Source organism: Paramormyrops kingsleyae, chromosome 15 (assembly GCF_048594095.1).
Source record: "Paramormyrops kingsleyae isolate MSU_618 chromosome 15, PKINGS_0.4, whole genome shotgun sequence".
Classification (NCBI taxonomy): domain Eukaryota; kingdom Metazoa; phylum Chordata; class Actinopteri; order Osteoglossiformes; family Mormyridae; genus Paramormyrops; species Paramormyrops kingsleyae.
This window is the reverse complement of record NC_132811.1, coordinates 4,842,075-4,856,082: the sequence shown is the minus strand read 5'-3', so window position 1 is coordinate 4,856,082 and position 14,008 is coordinate 4,842,075. Positions and strand designations below refer to the sequence as shown.

The window sequence follows — 14,008 nt, the reverse complement described above, 5'->3', positions numbered from 1 at the left end:
TTCTTCTAATAAAGATCTTTATTTCAGTTTTAAATAGATTTACAAACCATATGAAAAAAAGGAAACAAATATGTTCACTTGTGCATATCAATATTAAGGTAGATATTGTAAACAGTCGAAGCAGAGGGGAGAGATCATGAAACTGAGAAATTGCAGAATTGTTTTTTAAAATCATCCTGAGCTTTTAGTTTTGCAAAGTTGTAGTTTAAGATCCCATACGGATGCAGAGACCAATACTCTATATAAAAAATACAAATAAACTAATACAATTTATAAACCCTGCACCTTCACAAATTCACACCCAGCAAAAATACACACTTTGAACGAAGAGAAGGGCTTTAGCTTGGGGATTCCTAAGAAAATCCTGCGATAACTATGCTTGTTCAAATCCTGAATTACAGGCGAAAAAGGTTTAAACAAACAGGATGTCTGCAAGGCAGATGCTTGTAAGGATTCCCAACATTTCTTAAAAGAGCTTGAAGCAGTTCTTCATGACTCTGCATGTTTGAAGTGATGCACAAGTCATGTTTCAATAACACTTAAATAGAGCAAAAGGATAATTAGCCATCACTGTTCTGTGAGCAAACAGATTTTTTCCAAATGTTTCACGATATGCATATGATAAGAAGCAAATTTATCCACATTGTTGGGCTTTTAGGTGTAAGCACCAATTACATAGCTACATGCCAATTTGACCAGCCAGACACATCCCCCTTTTTTTTCCCCCTCACAGATAAACTGATCAAATCAAAACGCCAAAACAGCAGAAGGAAACACCGGAAGACACTGATTTTTAAAACCCCCTTGGGCATATAGAGAGTTCAGTGAAGAGTTCGTACTTTAAAGTTTTGCTGACTTCAATGACCAATGGGGAATGTGTAACCCCTTGTAGGCAGACAGAAAGCTAAGAAGCTTGCATGTGCAAATGCTTTTTCCTGACGACACAAGCCCACATTTAAAGGGATCACTCCAAGTATGAACTCGCGCCACTGCTAGAGGCTCGACAATCCAACGCTGCTCAACCAGTGGGGTACTTGTGGGGACACGCCTGGAACCCGGCTAGCATGAAGAGCTCAGACGGCTTGCCACAGGCGTGACCGCTGACCATTTCGCACTCTTGGTGCTTGTGTGGGTCTTCCTCATCATGCAGAAGAAAGAAAAAAAAAAATTCAGATATTCCAGGCTATTGCTTTCTGAAGTATGAGACACGGTTTCTGTTTGAGAGTTTGATACAAGACCTTGGGCACCTTCACGCGGCACCATCAGTAGCTAAGTCCCACATAACCAGCCGGTAGAATCATGCCTCCACACTCACTCTTTCACAGACTTAAGGCTTTTCATCTTCTGCAAGCTGTAACCTCTGGCAAGCCAGAGCAAAAATACAAAATGTGCAAATATCGGCTGAAGGAGCTGCTTAGTACACAGGTTGGGACACGGACTGAAACTGAATGGTTCTGGGCCTCGGCGGAGAGAACAATACTTAAAGAACAGATCGAATAACCAAGATCACAGAAAATTGTTAAAAACTCCACTGCTTTTCACTGGATCTGACTTAAAAACACGCGGGTATGGCCGTCCAAAAAAAAAGCTCAGTTGTCGATCATGAAAATGACTGGATGACTGGGGGGGGGGGGGGGACGACCGCAAGGGGGCAGTCAGGACTCCTCCGTCCCCGAGTCATCCTCATCATAGCAGCAGTCCTCCTCATCCTCATCTTCATCGTCCAGGTCCCTGTCATCGTAGTAGTCATCGTAGAAGAGGGTGGAGCCCTCGTCCGGCGGCGGGGCGCGGGTGCGAACGCAGTACTCCGCCAAAGTGGTGGGGACCTTCACTCCATCTCGGTCGGCGTCCTCTTTGGTGGCCAGCACCTGTTTTCTGTGAAACAGGAGAGATCCAGCGAGATCTGAGCCAAAAGAAAAATGCTCACAGCGCGAGTTCCTGCCGACTCTGGGCAGGGAGTGGGCCTCACACGGCGCCGCACGACTGCAGTGGATGGAAAGCGCTCCACCAAAAATTAAAGCAGACCGTGTAGAACATCAGGAAAAGTTGACAATAGAATCACTTTCGTATAAAGATAGGGAGAAAACACTTCACCGTTTCCTAGTAGAATCACTTAATTCTTTGGAAATTAGTCCTTAATGACACAATGGAGACAACAGTAAGTGTAAGAACAGGGCTGTTGGTCCAACAGCCATTCCCGGTTAAAAAGGGAGCATAATTCTCCTGAATGATCAGGCAGGTTTCAAACAGGGATGTTCGAAACACCCAGGGAAACTCTGATAGGCAGAAAGGGTGACTGCTGAAGCCAATTTATTATTACCGCATTTACAACAATTCAGCATTGATTTGCAACTGAGGGGGCGGGGCCCGTGATTGGAAGATCACCAGCTTGAATCCTGGCCTCGGCAAACAGTCACATGACTGTGAGCCCTTGAGCAAGGCCCTTAACCCCCAGCCCCAGGGGTGTCGACTGACCCTGCGCTGTGAGCCCCAAGCTATGGAGAGCTGGAAGGGGCAGACAAAGAACTCCAACGTTCCCGCACACGTACTTGTGCAAATAAATGATTTAAATCGCTGGCATTGGCGTCGCCTTTACGGTCATTACCAAACCACTGCATGCACCGCACTGCAAATGAGGCCTGACCAAACTGGGCTGCTGCACGCAGCTGCTCTCCTGCCTCGGCTGGCTGTATGGACACCTCCCTACATACATCGCGAGTGAGCCAGAGCGTCCGCTCAGTCCCCCCGCCGATGCCAGCTCATCGCCAGTCGGTTACACATGGGGCAGTAACTGGCCTTGCCGCATGGACAGGGGAGACGTACATCTTAAGGAAACAAACTGCGATGAACTGGACAACGTAAATAAAATCTGTGTTCCAGGATTGGCAGACGCCACGGCAGCGACAGCCTGTTTTCCTCCCAGAGTCCCTATCAAGCGTGTGCACGGGTGCCCCCCCCCCCTCACCTGATGATGTCGCCGTACTCCCTGTCCTTCCCTTTGCTGTCCCGCCACTTACGGTACATGACCGACGCGTCCACGTTGGCTGGGGAGAAGGTGTTGGGCTCATTCAGCAAGGAGATCACGCTCAGCAGGATGGTTCTGGGGGAGCAGTGGGGGGGGGGTGGGTCACTCAGAGCATAACCATGCAACGACAAGCCAGTGACACATTTAGGGAACAGAATAAAGCCTGACAGTAATGGGATTTCAAATACTATTTTACACAGACAAAAGCAGAACTGCATGTGAACAGAGTTGGGTGCAATCATCCTTACCATACAGGACAGCAGCTGTTGAAATTAATCAAGATTCAGGCTTTTCTGGGACGTATTCTTCTGATATTTAAAACCTGACCCCCCCCCATCTCTAAATAGAACTAGTAGGAAACGTCTCTTACCATCAGGTAAATTAGGATCTGCATCAAACCAGATAATCACAGCAAAGCACATCTTTTAACCCCAGGAAATCATTCTACTTTTTTTTTGCATCCATTTCATCAAACAGCCATCTTACACCGAATGAAATCTTTCTCCCAAGCTTAGTTAAATCTCATTTGGCTCTCGTCTGACCACAAGTCAGAATTCCCACTGTGCGCGACAGCTAACCTGCTCATATACAAGCAATTTCTCACCCACACCAAATAAGGCACAATCAGGAGGGCATTCACCTGTGGGGCTATACTTAGAAGGGCAGCGAGCCCCCCCACAATAGCTTTACAAAAACAGGTCCGGAGAGCCATGCCGTTAATCTCAGGGACTGGGGTCTGCAGAATGCCTCGTGCCGGGGTAATAAAAGGTCTACACTGGCATTTGTTTGCTATGCACGCCACCAATCACGCGTGCCACGCTTTTCTGGGCTAAGATACACGAGACTATTTTTATTAGCTGTTGTTGCCAGGCCAACAGAAACACCCAGGACGTAAGGATCACGACTGAGATTGGAGCGGATGGCAAGGGGCGTACGGCCGAGGTGAGGAAACGTGGATCAGGGCACGGGGGAAGAATACACACCACGATTCCAGGATTCCTTAAAAATTACATCCATCTTCAATGACAACTAAATCTAGGGAACTGTTTATATCAGAGGTCCACAACTATTCTTCCCCATAGGCCAAATTCCAGCAGCAGCTACAAAGTCAAGATCCACGGAGACCACAAAAAAAAAATCTATTTTAATTTGGTCCGGGTGTAAACTGCAGTCCTCCAATACTATCCATTACTATCGGTTCACATAGAGAAAAAGACCGATACATTTATGCATCAAATCTACACTAACTACAAATTAAATTCTTCACAGTGGGGCTCTCAAACAATTCAAAATTTACAGACTAGGAGAAAGGGGACAGGACAGCGTTGCACAGGAAGAGGAACAGGAGGAAGATGGCAGAACACTAGTGGAGGTACGTGGAAAAGCACTGCAATGGGTTTGATAGATACAGCAGAGAACCGGACGGACGGCAGGGAAGCGGTGCGGAGGGTACCTGACGTTCTGCGTGGGGTTCCATCGTTCCGACGGCAGCTCGCCGCTCTGGGGGTCGTCCACTGGCGGGTGCAGGATGGAAATGCACACGTCGCCATTCTGCGGATGCAGAGGGACTCCGACAGTCAGCACAGCAGAACCTGGGCTTACAGATCGGAGCACGGCCGGATGGAAGGAGGGGCGAGCGATGCCGCGCCTTACCTCATAAATGTTAGGGTGCCACATTTTGGTGAGGAATCGGAAGGCGGGCGGAGAGTAGGGATAATCCACAGGGAATTTGATACGGGCCTAGAAGTGCGAGACAACCAGTCATTGACAGAGGCCGGTAACTGTAGGGCCAAGCAGGCGCAGACTCCTCCACCGTACAGCAGCTGGCTGTCCTGACGCTGGGGGGCAGCTCAGGCTCCAACACCCCTGCCTCAGGGACGGCCAAACAGCACCGGTACAAGTCAGCCATTATATCCTGCCCTCCATTAGGAAGAAGGTGATGATACATAACGGCATTAAAACACCACACAGAGAGCAGCGTGACGACAGCGGGACTCAGAGAGACCGCATTAGTCACTGCCAAGGCACATTACAGAGAAAATTATTAAATATACCCATTATTAAAACAAACACCGAACCTATCATTTTAGATAGGAGGCAAGACCCACTGCTGCCAACAACTGAGAGTTCAAGAGGTACTGCAGGGGACTAGAATGACCCCCAGATGTCACCGAGACAGGAACACTCCATCGCCCTTCAGAGAGAAGGGGGGAGCCACTCAGCCACACCGTGGGACTGATGACGGGTGTGTAAGAAAGACAGAGTTAACAGGTGGGGGGGGCGGGAGCTTTCTAAAAGGGCAAAGAAGACATCCATCTCAAAACAAAGATCGACAAAAAAAAACACAAAATTCAAAATGTCAATTACTTCACTGTATAGCGGCATTATGCGTATAAAAAAAAGGCAGCTGTAAGTGTTAAGGTCAGAGTGTTGGCAGAAATCCTGCACTGCTTTATGTAAATACCAGCCACAGAGCAGAATCAGTGTGCGGACGTCTCATATTAACACCAAGAAGATTAATTTCCAGGAGCAAGGGAGCAGGTCGAACGAAACAAGGCGCCCTGGCAGACCGCTAATGTCATCGCATCACAAAAGGTGCGTTACACAGGCTGCGCACTGCCTGATCTCGGAGCACTGCCTGATCTCGGAGCACTGCCTGATCTCGGAGCACTCTCCTACAGGGCTGGAAACAAAGCAAATATCTCGGAGACGCACGCAAAGTCTTTACTGAAACCTGCACTGGCTCTTCACAACCAAGTATAGCACATACTACAATGCAGATCTTCTGTTCTAGAGTGCGAGTAACAGGCCACAGTATTTTCCAAGCACACAAGGGACAGAGACTAATGACAATTGGCTGTGCAAGGACTGTAAAAGGAACCACACCTCAGAGCTTCAGACGAACACAGTTAAGTGATTTATGCATCCCGAGGCAGCTGAAAGAGGTTAAACAGCCAAACTGATAAGAAACATCCCTCTAAAGTAACAGGATAACATGTCCAACTCCTGCTTTGATAATCAGCACATTTTGACCAATAGAAGATCCTCCATGAGGAAGCATTCTTTCCATAACTTGTGCCAGAGAGAGAAACAGCATAATGTCAGACTCATCCCCAGTGCTCAAGCATACCAAGGTTTTAAGGCATAAGAGACGCCACCTCGATTGTTAACTCGCACAAAAGCTACGCTATGAATGAAGAAGAAATCGACTGAATATCAAGGCTGATTTGCGTGCATTGGGGGGCTTATACTGTGTTACAACATCTGCACCAAAAAGACGAGGGGATGATGACCTAGAACGGAGTTCTCCAATTCTGAAACGCGCTTTGCCGATTTCCCTGCTCGTACACACCTACTAATCCTGGCGAATGGCTGGTGAGCTGAATAAGGTGTTTGAGCAGGGAAATCTGCGAACAGGCCCTCCAGGACCGGAACTGGGGAAACCCTGACCTAGACGGTAAAGCAGAGGCTCTGGGAAGCACTACAGGTCTATTAGCCGTGGAGGTGAAGGCAGACATACCTGCGAGAGCCTGACCTCTTTGCCGACCTGAAAACCAGACTAAGGAAGTGAGGAACGAGACCACGACTGGGGCCAAGGTATGACGTAGAGGAGCCCCAAACATCCTAAGCACGTTTGTCTTCACAGCAAACGTTCCGACACACATTCCTCACCCAAGCAAGTGATACTTGATGGACAGATAAAGCATTTGTTCAAATCTCAATTCAGAAGACCACGTTGTGCTATGCCAGGACATGAAACTACCCCCACCCCCCGCAATAAACAATAATTACATGTTGATGTTTATCTAAAATCAGTCTAGCGGAATACCAATTACTGTAATCAGCTAAACATTTATCCAGTCTCATTTGGGCATTTCAATATCCATCCAGAGCACCAGGGAACCAGTCCGCAAGACCAGGACTGCAGCATTTTTGGGACTCAAAAGGCGCATATCTGGACGTGCACATGCTCATATCGCCCAGGCAGTAATTCCCTTATCAGTGGTGACGCCGTGTTTTTCGATGAAACTCAAAGGCTACCTCAGCGCTCAGTAATTTCATGACCAGATACACAGCAGAAACAGTTTACTCGCCAGTGCCAGAAATGTCGGCCTCCCTCCCGCCGGCGAGCCCCGCGTCGGCACTCAGACGCACACAGCAGCGCTGAATGAGGGACTGTTCAGGCTCAGAAAAGCAGACTCTCCCAGGTCCCAGCATACAAGCAGGGCTTTGTTCTAACTGAATTAGAACATGAAGTGAGTGCAGTCTGCTCTATTTGATTGACAGGATTGTGACAATATCGATATGCCGAGATATTTAGGCAGAAGTATTCCTTAACAGAAGTTCACCATTTTATTACTGCTGTTAAAAATAAATAAAAAAAAAAAAACAGCAGAAAATATTTGGGAGTGTTTTGCAGCTTAAGGACATCATTACGGGAAATGGTCTGGCACCTTCCAAAATGGAAAACAGTGCAATTTTCTTCAAGACATGCATAACCAGGTCTGCAACACCCCTTCCCCAAAAAAGGGGGCTTTAAAGCATGGAAGCGGCTTGGGGGGGTACATATTTGATTAGGTGGTAGAAATATGCCAGCTGCCACACATGAAGTCAGACACCGTGCCACACATACTGGCTACCATTCAGCTCTAGGTTATTTCCCCACAGCAGAGACCAGGGGGGTATTCCACGAAAGTAGCTAAAGAAAGCCAGACTTTCCCAAAAAAGTCAGACTCAAACTAGCGACATCTCTAAACTTAGCCTCATGTCATTCCACTAACGCAGTTCAGCTTTAACTAATCAAGGTTCATACAAAAAGACTTGCATAGTCTCACTTAGTGCACATACCTGAGATATTTAAGAAGCCCAAATGAATGGATGAACGATAGATCGATCAAATGAGTCGGAAATCGTGTAAAACGAGAGTGGTGTTTTTTTTTCCCTGCGGCAGAACAATGGCTGCTGATGGAGCTGTATGAAAAATGCAAAAGATGTAAATCGTTAAAAAAGGCAATATTGTGGCCATAAACACAGCCAGAGAGTTGGCTTGGCAATGAATTGCAGACAGACTAAATGCAGTGGTTTATGCTGTTGCCTTACACCGCAAAAGTTCCAGATTCAATCCCCATATCCAACGGGGAACCTTCTGGGTTGAGTTCACGTGTCATTCTTACTGTATAATGTTATTCTGTATTATTTGATCTCCATAAAATACTTTCATTCACATTTGTGTGAAATGTTCGGCACAAATAACCATATTGTATCTTTGCTTTTTACTAATAAACCTTCAAAGTAGACTGACTAAACAAAATATAAAAATATCTTCCTGTACATATTATTGTAACAGATTTTTCTTAAATTTCAATCATTGCATGTCATGTTTCACATTTGTAATATGGGTACGCTTTTAATTATTTTGGAATTGGAATGCTGAGATGTGATTTTTACAGGCTTTTATTATATTGATCACATGACACGAGTAGTGAGAGCGCAGAATTTCATCCGAGGGAACAATCATTTGGGAATCTGCTCAAACACGTCGGACGTTCTTTGAGACCATGCTTAACTAAGCAAGACCGTTAACTTGGTCTGGAGCGACAAGTTACCATGGCAGCACAGTGGGGATTCATTTAAGACACGTTGATGGAACGGAACTCGCACTTAAACGAGCCAGACTTGTCGAAATAAGTCAGACTTCCCCTTACCGCTGCCCCAGGAAGGAGGATAAAAGCAAGCAGGCAGAAGAAATGCAGAAAGAGGTCAACCCTTTAGCTCAGGGCCAACCCAATTCCGGGCCTGGATCACCAGTCCGCGACACAGTTTGCAGATTTCCCTGCTCAAACACACTTAGCTCACAACCTAAGTGCCAGGATTAGTGGGCGTGTTTGAGCAGGGAAATCTGCAAACTGTGTCGCGGACTAGCGGTTCCCAGAATTAGGGGGCCCTGCTGTACATGCCGGCCGGCTGTTCCTGTACAACTTCTTATCCCCTCTAACCAAACGCCGTGAAACAGTTCAACCCTAATAGGCTGCGGCAGCGGCACTACAGATAAGGAATAATCTGAATTTAAAAAGTAAGGTTATTTCTAACAGCAATGAACTACCAACACAGGAGTATAAATGAGCTAGAATCAGTATACCTGTATCTTATATACATCTACAGAAATGTACTTTTAAAGCAGAAAATACAAAACGGGTCATTTAACACCCATTTCAAGCACGTACAGAAACACTTTAATGACCTGATAACATTGTGACCACCGTGGGTTTTTAAAGTGGCTGAAGTCCCATTTCAAATATATTTAAGACAGTGGGCTTGATTCCCATCACGTTTAATCAACAGTATGCAAATTGCCTCTCAAAAGTTAAAGTGGAACATAATGCCGAACAGTGGCTGGGACTCAATGCAACCGTTTCAGCGGAATGCATTATAGGAATAACATCCTCCTGCCATCTTTCTTCTTCTGGATACCCAAAGGTCTGGTATGGCATTTGGCGTTTGTGTTCTGTAGCCAGCATGCTCACAATGAACAGCCTGGGGCTCACAATGAAGGCAGTCACAGCTCATCTAAGCAGCTCTTTTACAGAGTGCATGTAGAATGGCAAAAATAATTTGTAGAAACTATTTTCATAGGTTCCCCCAAAACCCCCTTCAGCACAAGCAGCACTAAGTTTTTAAGAATTGTGTTAATATGGTGACCTGAAAGGTAATGTTCTGAACTAGCCAAGCCTTTATACAGTGACCCTCTAGGTGATATACATAGTGCCACTGTGATGGATTCAGATCCAACTCAAATATAATCCTAACAACAGATTTCGGTATGAGCAAGGTTATGAAAAAGGAATCAAAAGTGAAACCATTCTTCTGTCTTCGGATGCTTTCAACATCGACTTTCAGCTACATCAGACCCGATCAAGTACGACAGGTCCCGTCTTTGCGTCTCTGTTTTGCAGAATTGTTTTACATCTCATAAGCAAAAACTTTAGTCACCAGGTTCACCCCCTGGGAATTGAGGCCACCTCCCCCCCACTCGACTCAAGTTAACACTAAAATCTGTGTTCTGCGGGTAGTTGACCAATAGGTAACGGGATGAGGGGTGCTTTACTCTGGGATACACTACACTTTGTTGCCGGGCAAAACAGACCACATGCAAATGATACCACACAAAGCTTACACTGACAGCTGGGGATCATAAAACAAAGGGGGGCAGCCACATGGCACGGTCACGCTGACTGGTTTACCTGCCTGCTGAAAACATGGCAAAGGAAGCAGAACCGATCCGCAGGACCATCAGCAGAACCGTGGCCGGTTAAGTAACACGCAGCTTGTTTGGCAGCAGGGTGCAGCCGCTGAGTCAACGCCAAAATATCGAAGTCTTTTAAAAACCAGTTCACGTAGCACTTCGTAAACTTCGAACTGCACTGCACGTATGCGAGGCCTATTTCCTATTCACGGTTTCATCGAATGGCAACAGTTCATATTAAAAAAGGCGAGCAGTTAATTATTCCAGCTATAAATTTAGTACAAGCAACAATGCAAGTTCAGCCAAAAGAACCCTGTAATAATATTGATACCAGCACCTCAGGAAGTATACGGTGCCCTTATACTTCATACAGTCCATGTCCAAGTGTGATACTTGATTTAAGATTAAGTCGCCCCCTGTCCAGAGCTAGTTTAGCACAAGGGCAAATAACTTTGCCGCGAACGCAAAACTTGTAGAGGGTTAGATTAGTAGTAGAAGTGAAGGCCGCAGTACCGAGGACGGAAACCGACATCCCGTTTTGGGGGGGGGGGGGGGGGACGGTATGAAGCGAAACAAAAGGGTCCCGAAGGAAGCGCCACAAGCCGGCGGACACGTAGGCGACGGGCGGCGATGGAGGAAAACGGCCGAGAGGCGAGAACCCAGCGGCACAACGAGGGGGAAACGGCGTTAATGTGGCGTCATGTAACGTTAGCTAGCCGGCGTCGGCTGTTAACCACCCAAGTGCAACTATCAGCACTGAAAAACGAGGACATTCTTAGCTTTTCCTGTCTCTCCAACTTTGTAGTTCCGATTCTCGTCCCACCGCTGACACATTTTTACGGCGTGAGCAGGAACTTCTCTCGGTGCGTTACTGTGACTCCCCGATACTCACCTTAAAATAGCCCCCCTCGTAGTGGGTGTTCGGGGGTCCGAATATCGCCACTTCCCAGTTGTAGAGGTCCGACTCGTCCACTAAAGTAATCTTGAAGCCCTCGACCGGCTCTTCCTGGAGACTTTTCAGCTCCAGCATTAGCGCTTTCTGGGAGCTGGCGACATGGTGATGTCCGGGCTGAGCCATTCTTCCGTTACTATGTAGCCGCGTTTAATACTTCTGACCTGCAAAGACACGGCGCGCCTCCGAAAACCACCGGCCTCGCTCTGGACCGACCCGTTGGCGCCTTTGTTCCCGTGGGCTGTCGGGCTTGGGGGGCTGCTTTTCCTCCTAGGTGGAGCCCGATCGAGCCGGTGACAAAAGTGACGGAGCCCGAGCAGCCCAGAGCTGGGAGCCCTCTCACCGATCCGCCCTTTCCCCCTAGGCACAGGACTTACGGCGGAGCTCTCCGTCCACTACAGCCTTAACCAGATAGTGAGATATCAGCATGTATTACACGACTTACGTCGACCAAGGGCTGAAATAAAGTCTGCAAAAATCCAACAAACGAACAAACACACGCTGTTGAGAAAAGTCTTGTCTTTCAGTTTGCTGATACTTTACGCGGACCCCTTCAAATAAACCCAGTCACAGAGAACATATAGTTACACCGTGCATGCTGGGAAATGAAGTTTCGGAAGTCTTCACGGGACCGTTTAGTCGAATGATGTTTGATCAAGACACTTAATGTGTTCTAACTTTTTAGGCCCGCGGGCGATTGGAAGATTAAGGGAAGCGTGTTTGTAAAAAAAAAACATAAATTAAATATCATTCGTTCTTGGCCAGGTTCGTAGAAAAGTCACAGCAGGTGAGGCTGCTTAAATTTGCAGAAGAGGCACTCCAGCTATTAATTAAAACGATAATAGGTGAAAAAAGCAACAAATTTGTCGGGATTTAAAACGGGTGCGCATTATTTACATCACTTTATTCATCCATCCATCCATCCATCCATCCATCCATCCATCCATCCATCCATCCATCCATCCATCGTCCAACCCGCTTATCCTACTGGGTTGCGGGGGGTCCGGAGCCTATCCTGGAAGCAAGGCAGGGAACAACCCTGGACGGGGGACCAGCCCATCGCAGGGCACACTCACTTTATTCATTTTTTTGTTATTCTTTACAGTTGCTCTGGAGATGAGTGGACTAGGCATATATAGTGGTTGGACAATGAAACCCAAAAACCTGGTTTTAGCCCACAATAATTTATTAGTATGGTGTCGGACCTCCTTTTGCAGTTTGTCTTGGGAATGACAGATACAGGTCCTGCATGGTGGCCAGAGGGATTTTGAGCCATTCCTCTTGCAGAACAGTGGCCAGGTCACTATGTGATGCTGGTGGAGGAAAACATTTCCTGACTCGCTCCTCCAAAACACCCTAAATTGGCTAATTAATATTTAGATCTGGGGACTGTGCTGACCATGGGAGATGTTCAGCTTCACTTTCATGTTCATTAAACAGTCTCACCAGTTTTGCCTTGTATTAGTGCATTATCATCCTGATAATTAGGACCACATGCGGGGTACAATGTTTGAACCACTGGGTGAACATGGTCCTCCAGAATGGTTCAGTAGTCCTTGGCAGTGATGCCCTATCTAGAACAAGTAGTGGGCCGAGAGAATGCCATGATATTGCAGCCCAAGCCATCACTGATCCACCCCCCTGCTGCACTCTGGGTACGCAACTGTTTGGGTGGTAAGTCTCTTTGGGGCTTCTCCGCACCATGACTTTTCTGGATGTGGGAAAGACAGCGAAGGTGGACTCATCAGAGAACAATACCTGTTTCACATTTTTCACAGCCCAAGATGTGCACTGCTGGCAGCACTGAAATCAACGTTTGGCTGGAGCAGCACTACCATGAATATTGACCTTGTGCAGTTCCCGATAAACAGTGTTGGTGGGAACAGGCGAGTTGAGGTGCACATTTAATGCTCCAGCTGTGGTTTTATGGTTTTTTTTGGATACAATCCGGGTGAGTAACCCGCTGTGGCTCTTGATTCAGACTTGCTGTCCTGGTCACAGATGCACCAGCAAGATGCACACCAACAATTTGTCCTCTTTTGAATTCTGTCTCTCATTACGTGTGGATTGCAATATTGTACGTTCAGCTGTGCTATTGCACTGCTATTTCAACCATCACACTCTGCTCTTAGTGATGGAATGTGCAATCAGTGAAGATTAGCCACCAGGCTGCACACATATAGGTGTGAAACCTCAAACACTATTGACCAGGTGCTTCAATTTCATTGTCCAAACCCTATATGTTGTGTGTTTCCATGGGTTTCAATTAGGACGTCCTCTGCTCTCCCATTTTCCGAAGACGTAATACAGGGAAACCAGTTACTCTCAGTCAGCGATTCTCAACCCTTGGGTTGCAGCAAGTTCTGAAAGGGTTTTGAGGCAGAGTTGGAAATGCAAGCATTTTAAAACCAGCAAGCTCCTCTGCTGATACATGATCAGATTTCCCAGCCCTAATCCTTGAATTAACCGATATAAACTGGTCTTGGGTCTGCAATTGCTTAGCACAAAACTAGTGAACATTCAACCAATCCAAGAAGCCAAACCACAGATGGTTAATTTAAAATTCACTGGCACATCCAATCAGATTTACGCAATAGGCATTGATTGGCATAAACTGCACAGTGCCCTGCGTGCTTGACCATAGCATTAATTTAAACCTATACTTGATATAGGGTCGCGACTGAGCTGCCATGGTGCAAAAAAGGCTGAGAACCGCTTCTCTAAGTCACATCACCACATCCATGCAGTTCCATTTTTTGCTACTTAAATGAATAATTCTATTGAACGT

The 14,008-nt window shown here is 46.7% G+C and overlaps 1 protein-coding gene across 1 annotated transcript; it reads right to left on the bottom strand.

The window, feature by feature from the left end:
* cdc34a (cell division cycle 34 homolog (S. cerevisiae) a) lies at positions 1-11,975 on the bottom strand. The gene is made up of 5 exons (XM_023843893.2): positions 11,161-11,975; positions 4,679-4,765; positions 4,479-4,576; positions 2,966-3,100; positions 1-1,875 (listed from the first exon to the last, which is right to left on the bottom strand). Exons 1-5 carry the CDS (start codon positions 11,344-11,346, stop codon positions 1,656-1,658), a joined length of 726 nt encoding a protein of 241 aa, XP_023699661.1. The 5' UTR covers positions 11,347-11,975; the 3' UTR covers positions 1-1,655.
* Between the last annotated feature and the right edge of the window lie 2,033 nt (positions 11,976-14,008).

Coding starts and splice junctions, on each gene's coding strand:
- cdc34a (XM_023843893.2), bottom strand. CDS start 11,346: ATGGCTCAGCCCGGACATCACCATGTCGCCAGCTCCCAGAAAGCGCTA. Junction 4,766..11,160: donor ACGAGGGGGGCTATTTTAAG/GTGAGTATCGGG, acceptor TCGCACTTCTAG/GCCCGTATCAAATTCCCTGT. Junction 1,876..2,965: donor GAGTACGGCGACATCATCAG/GTGAGGGGGGGG, acceptor CCTGTTTCACAG/AAAACAGGTGCTGGCCACCA.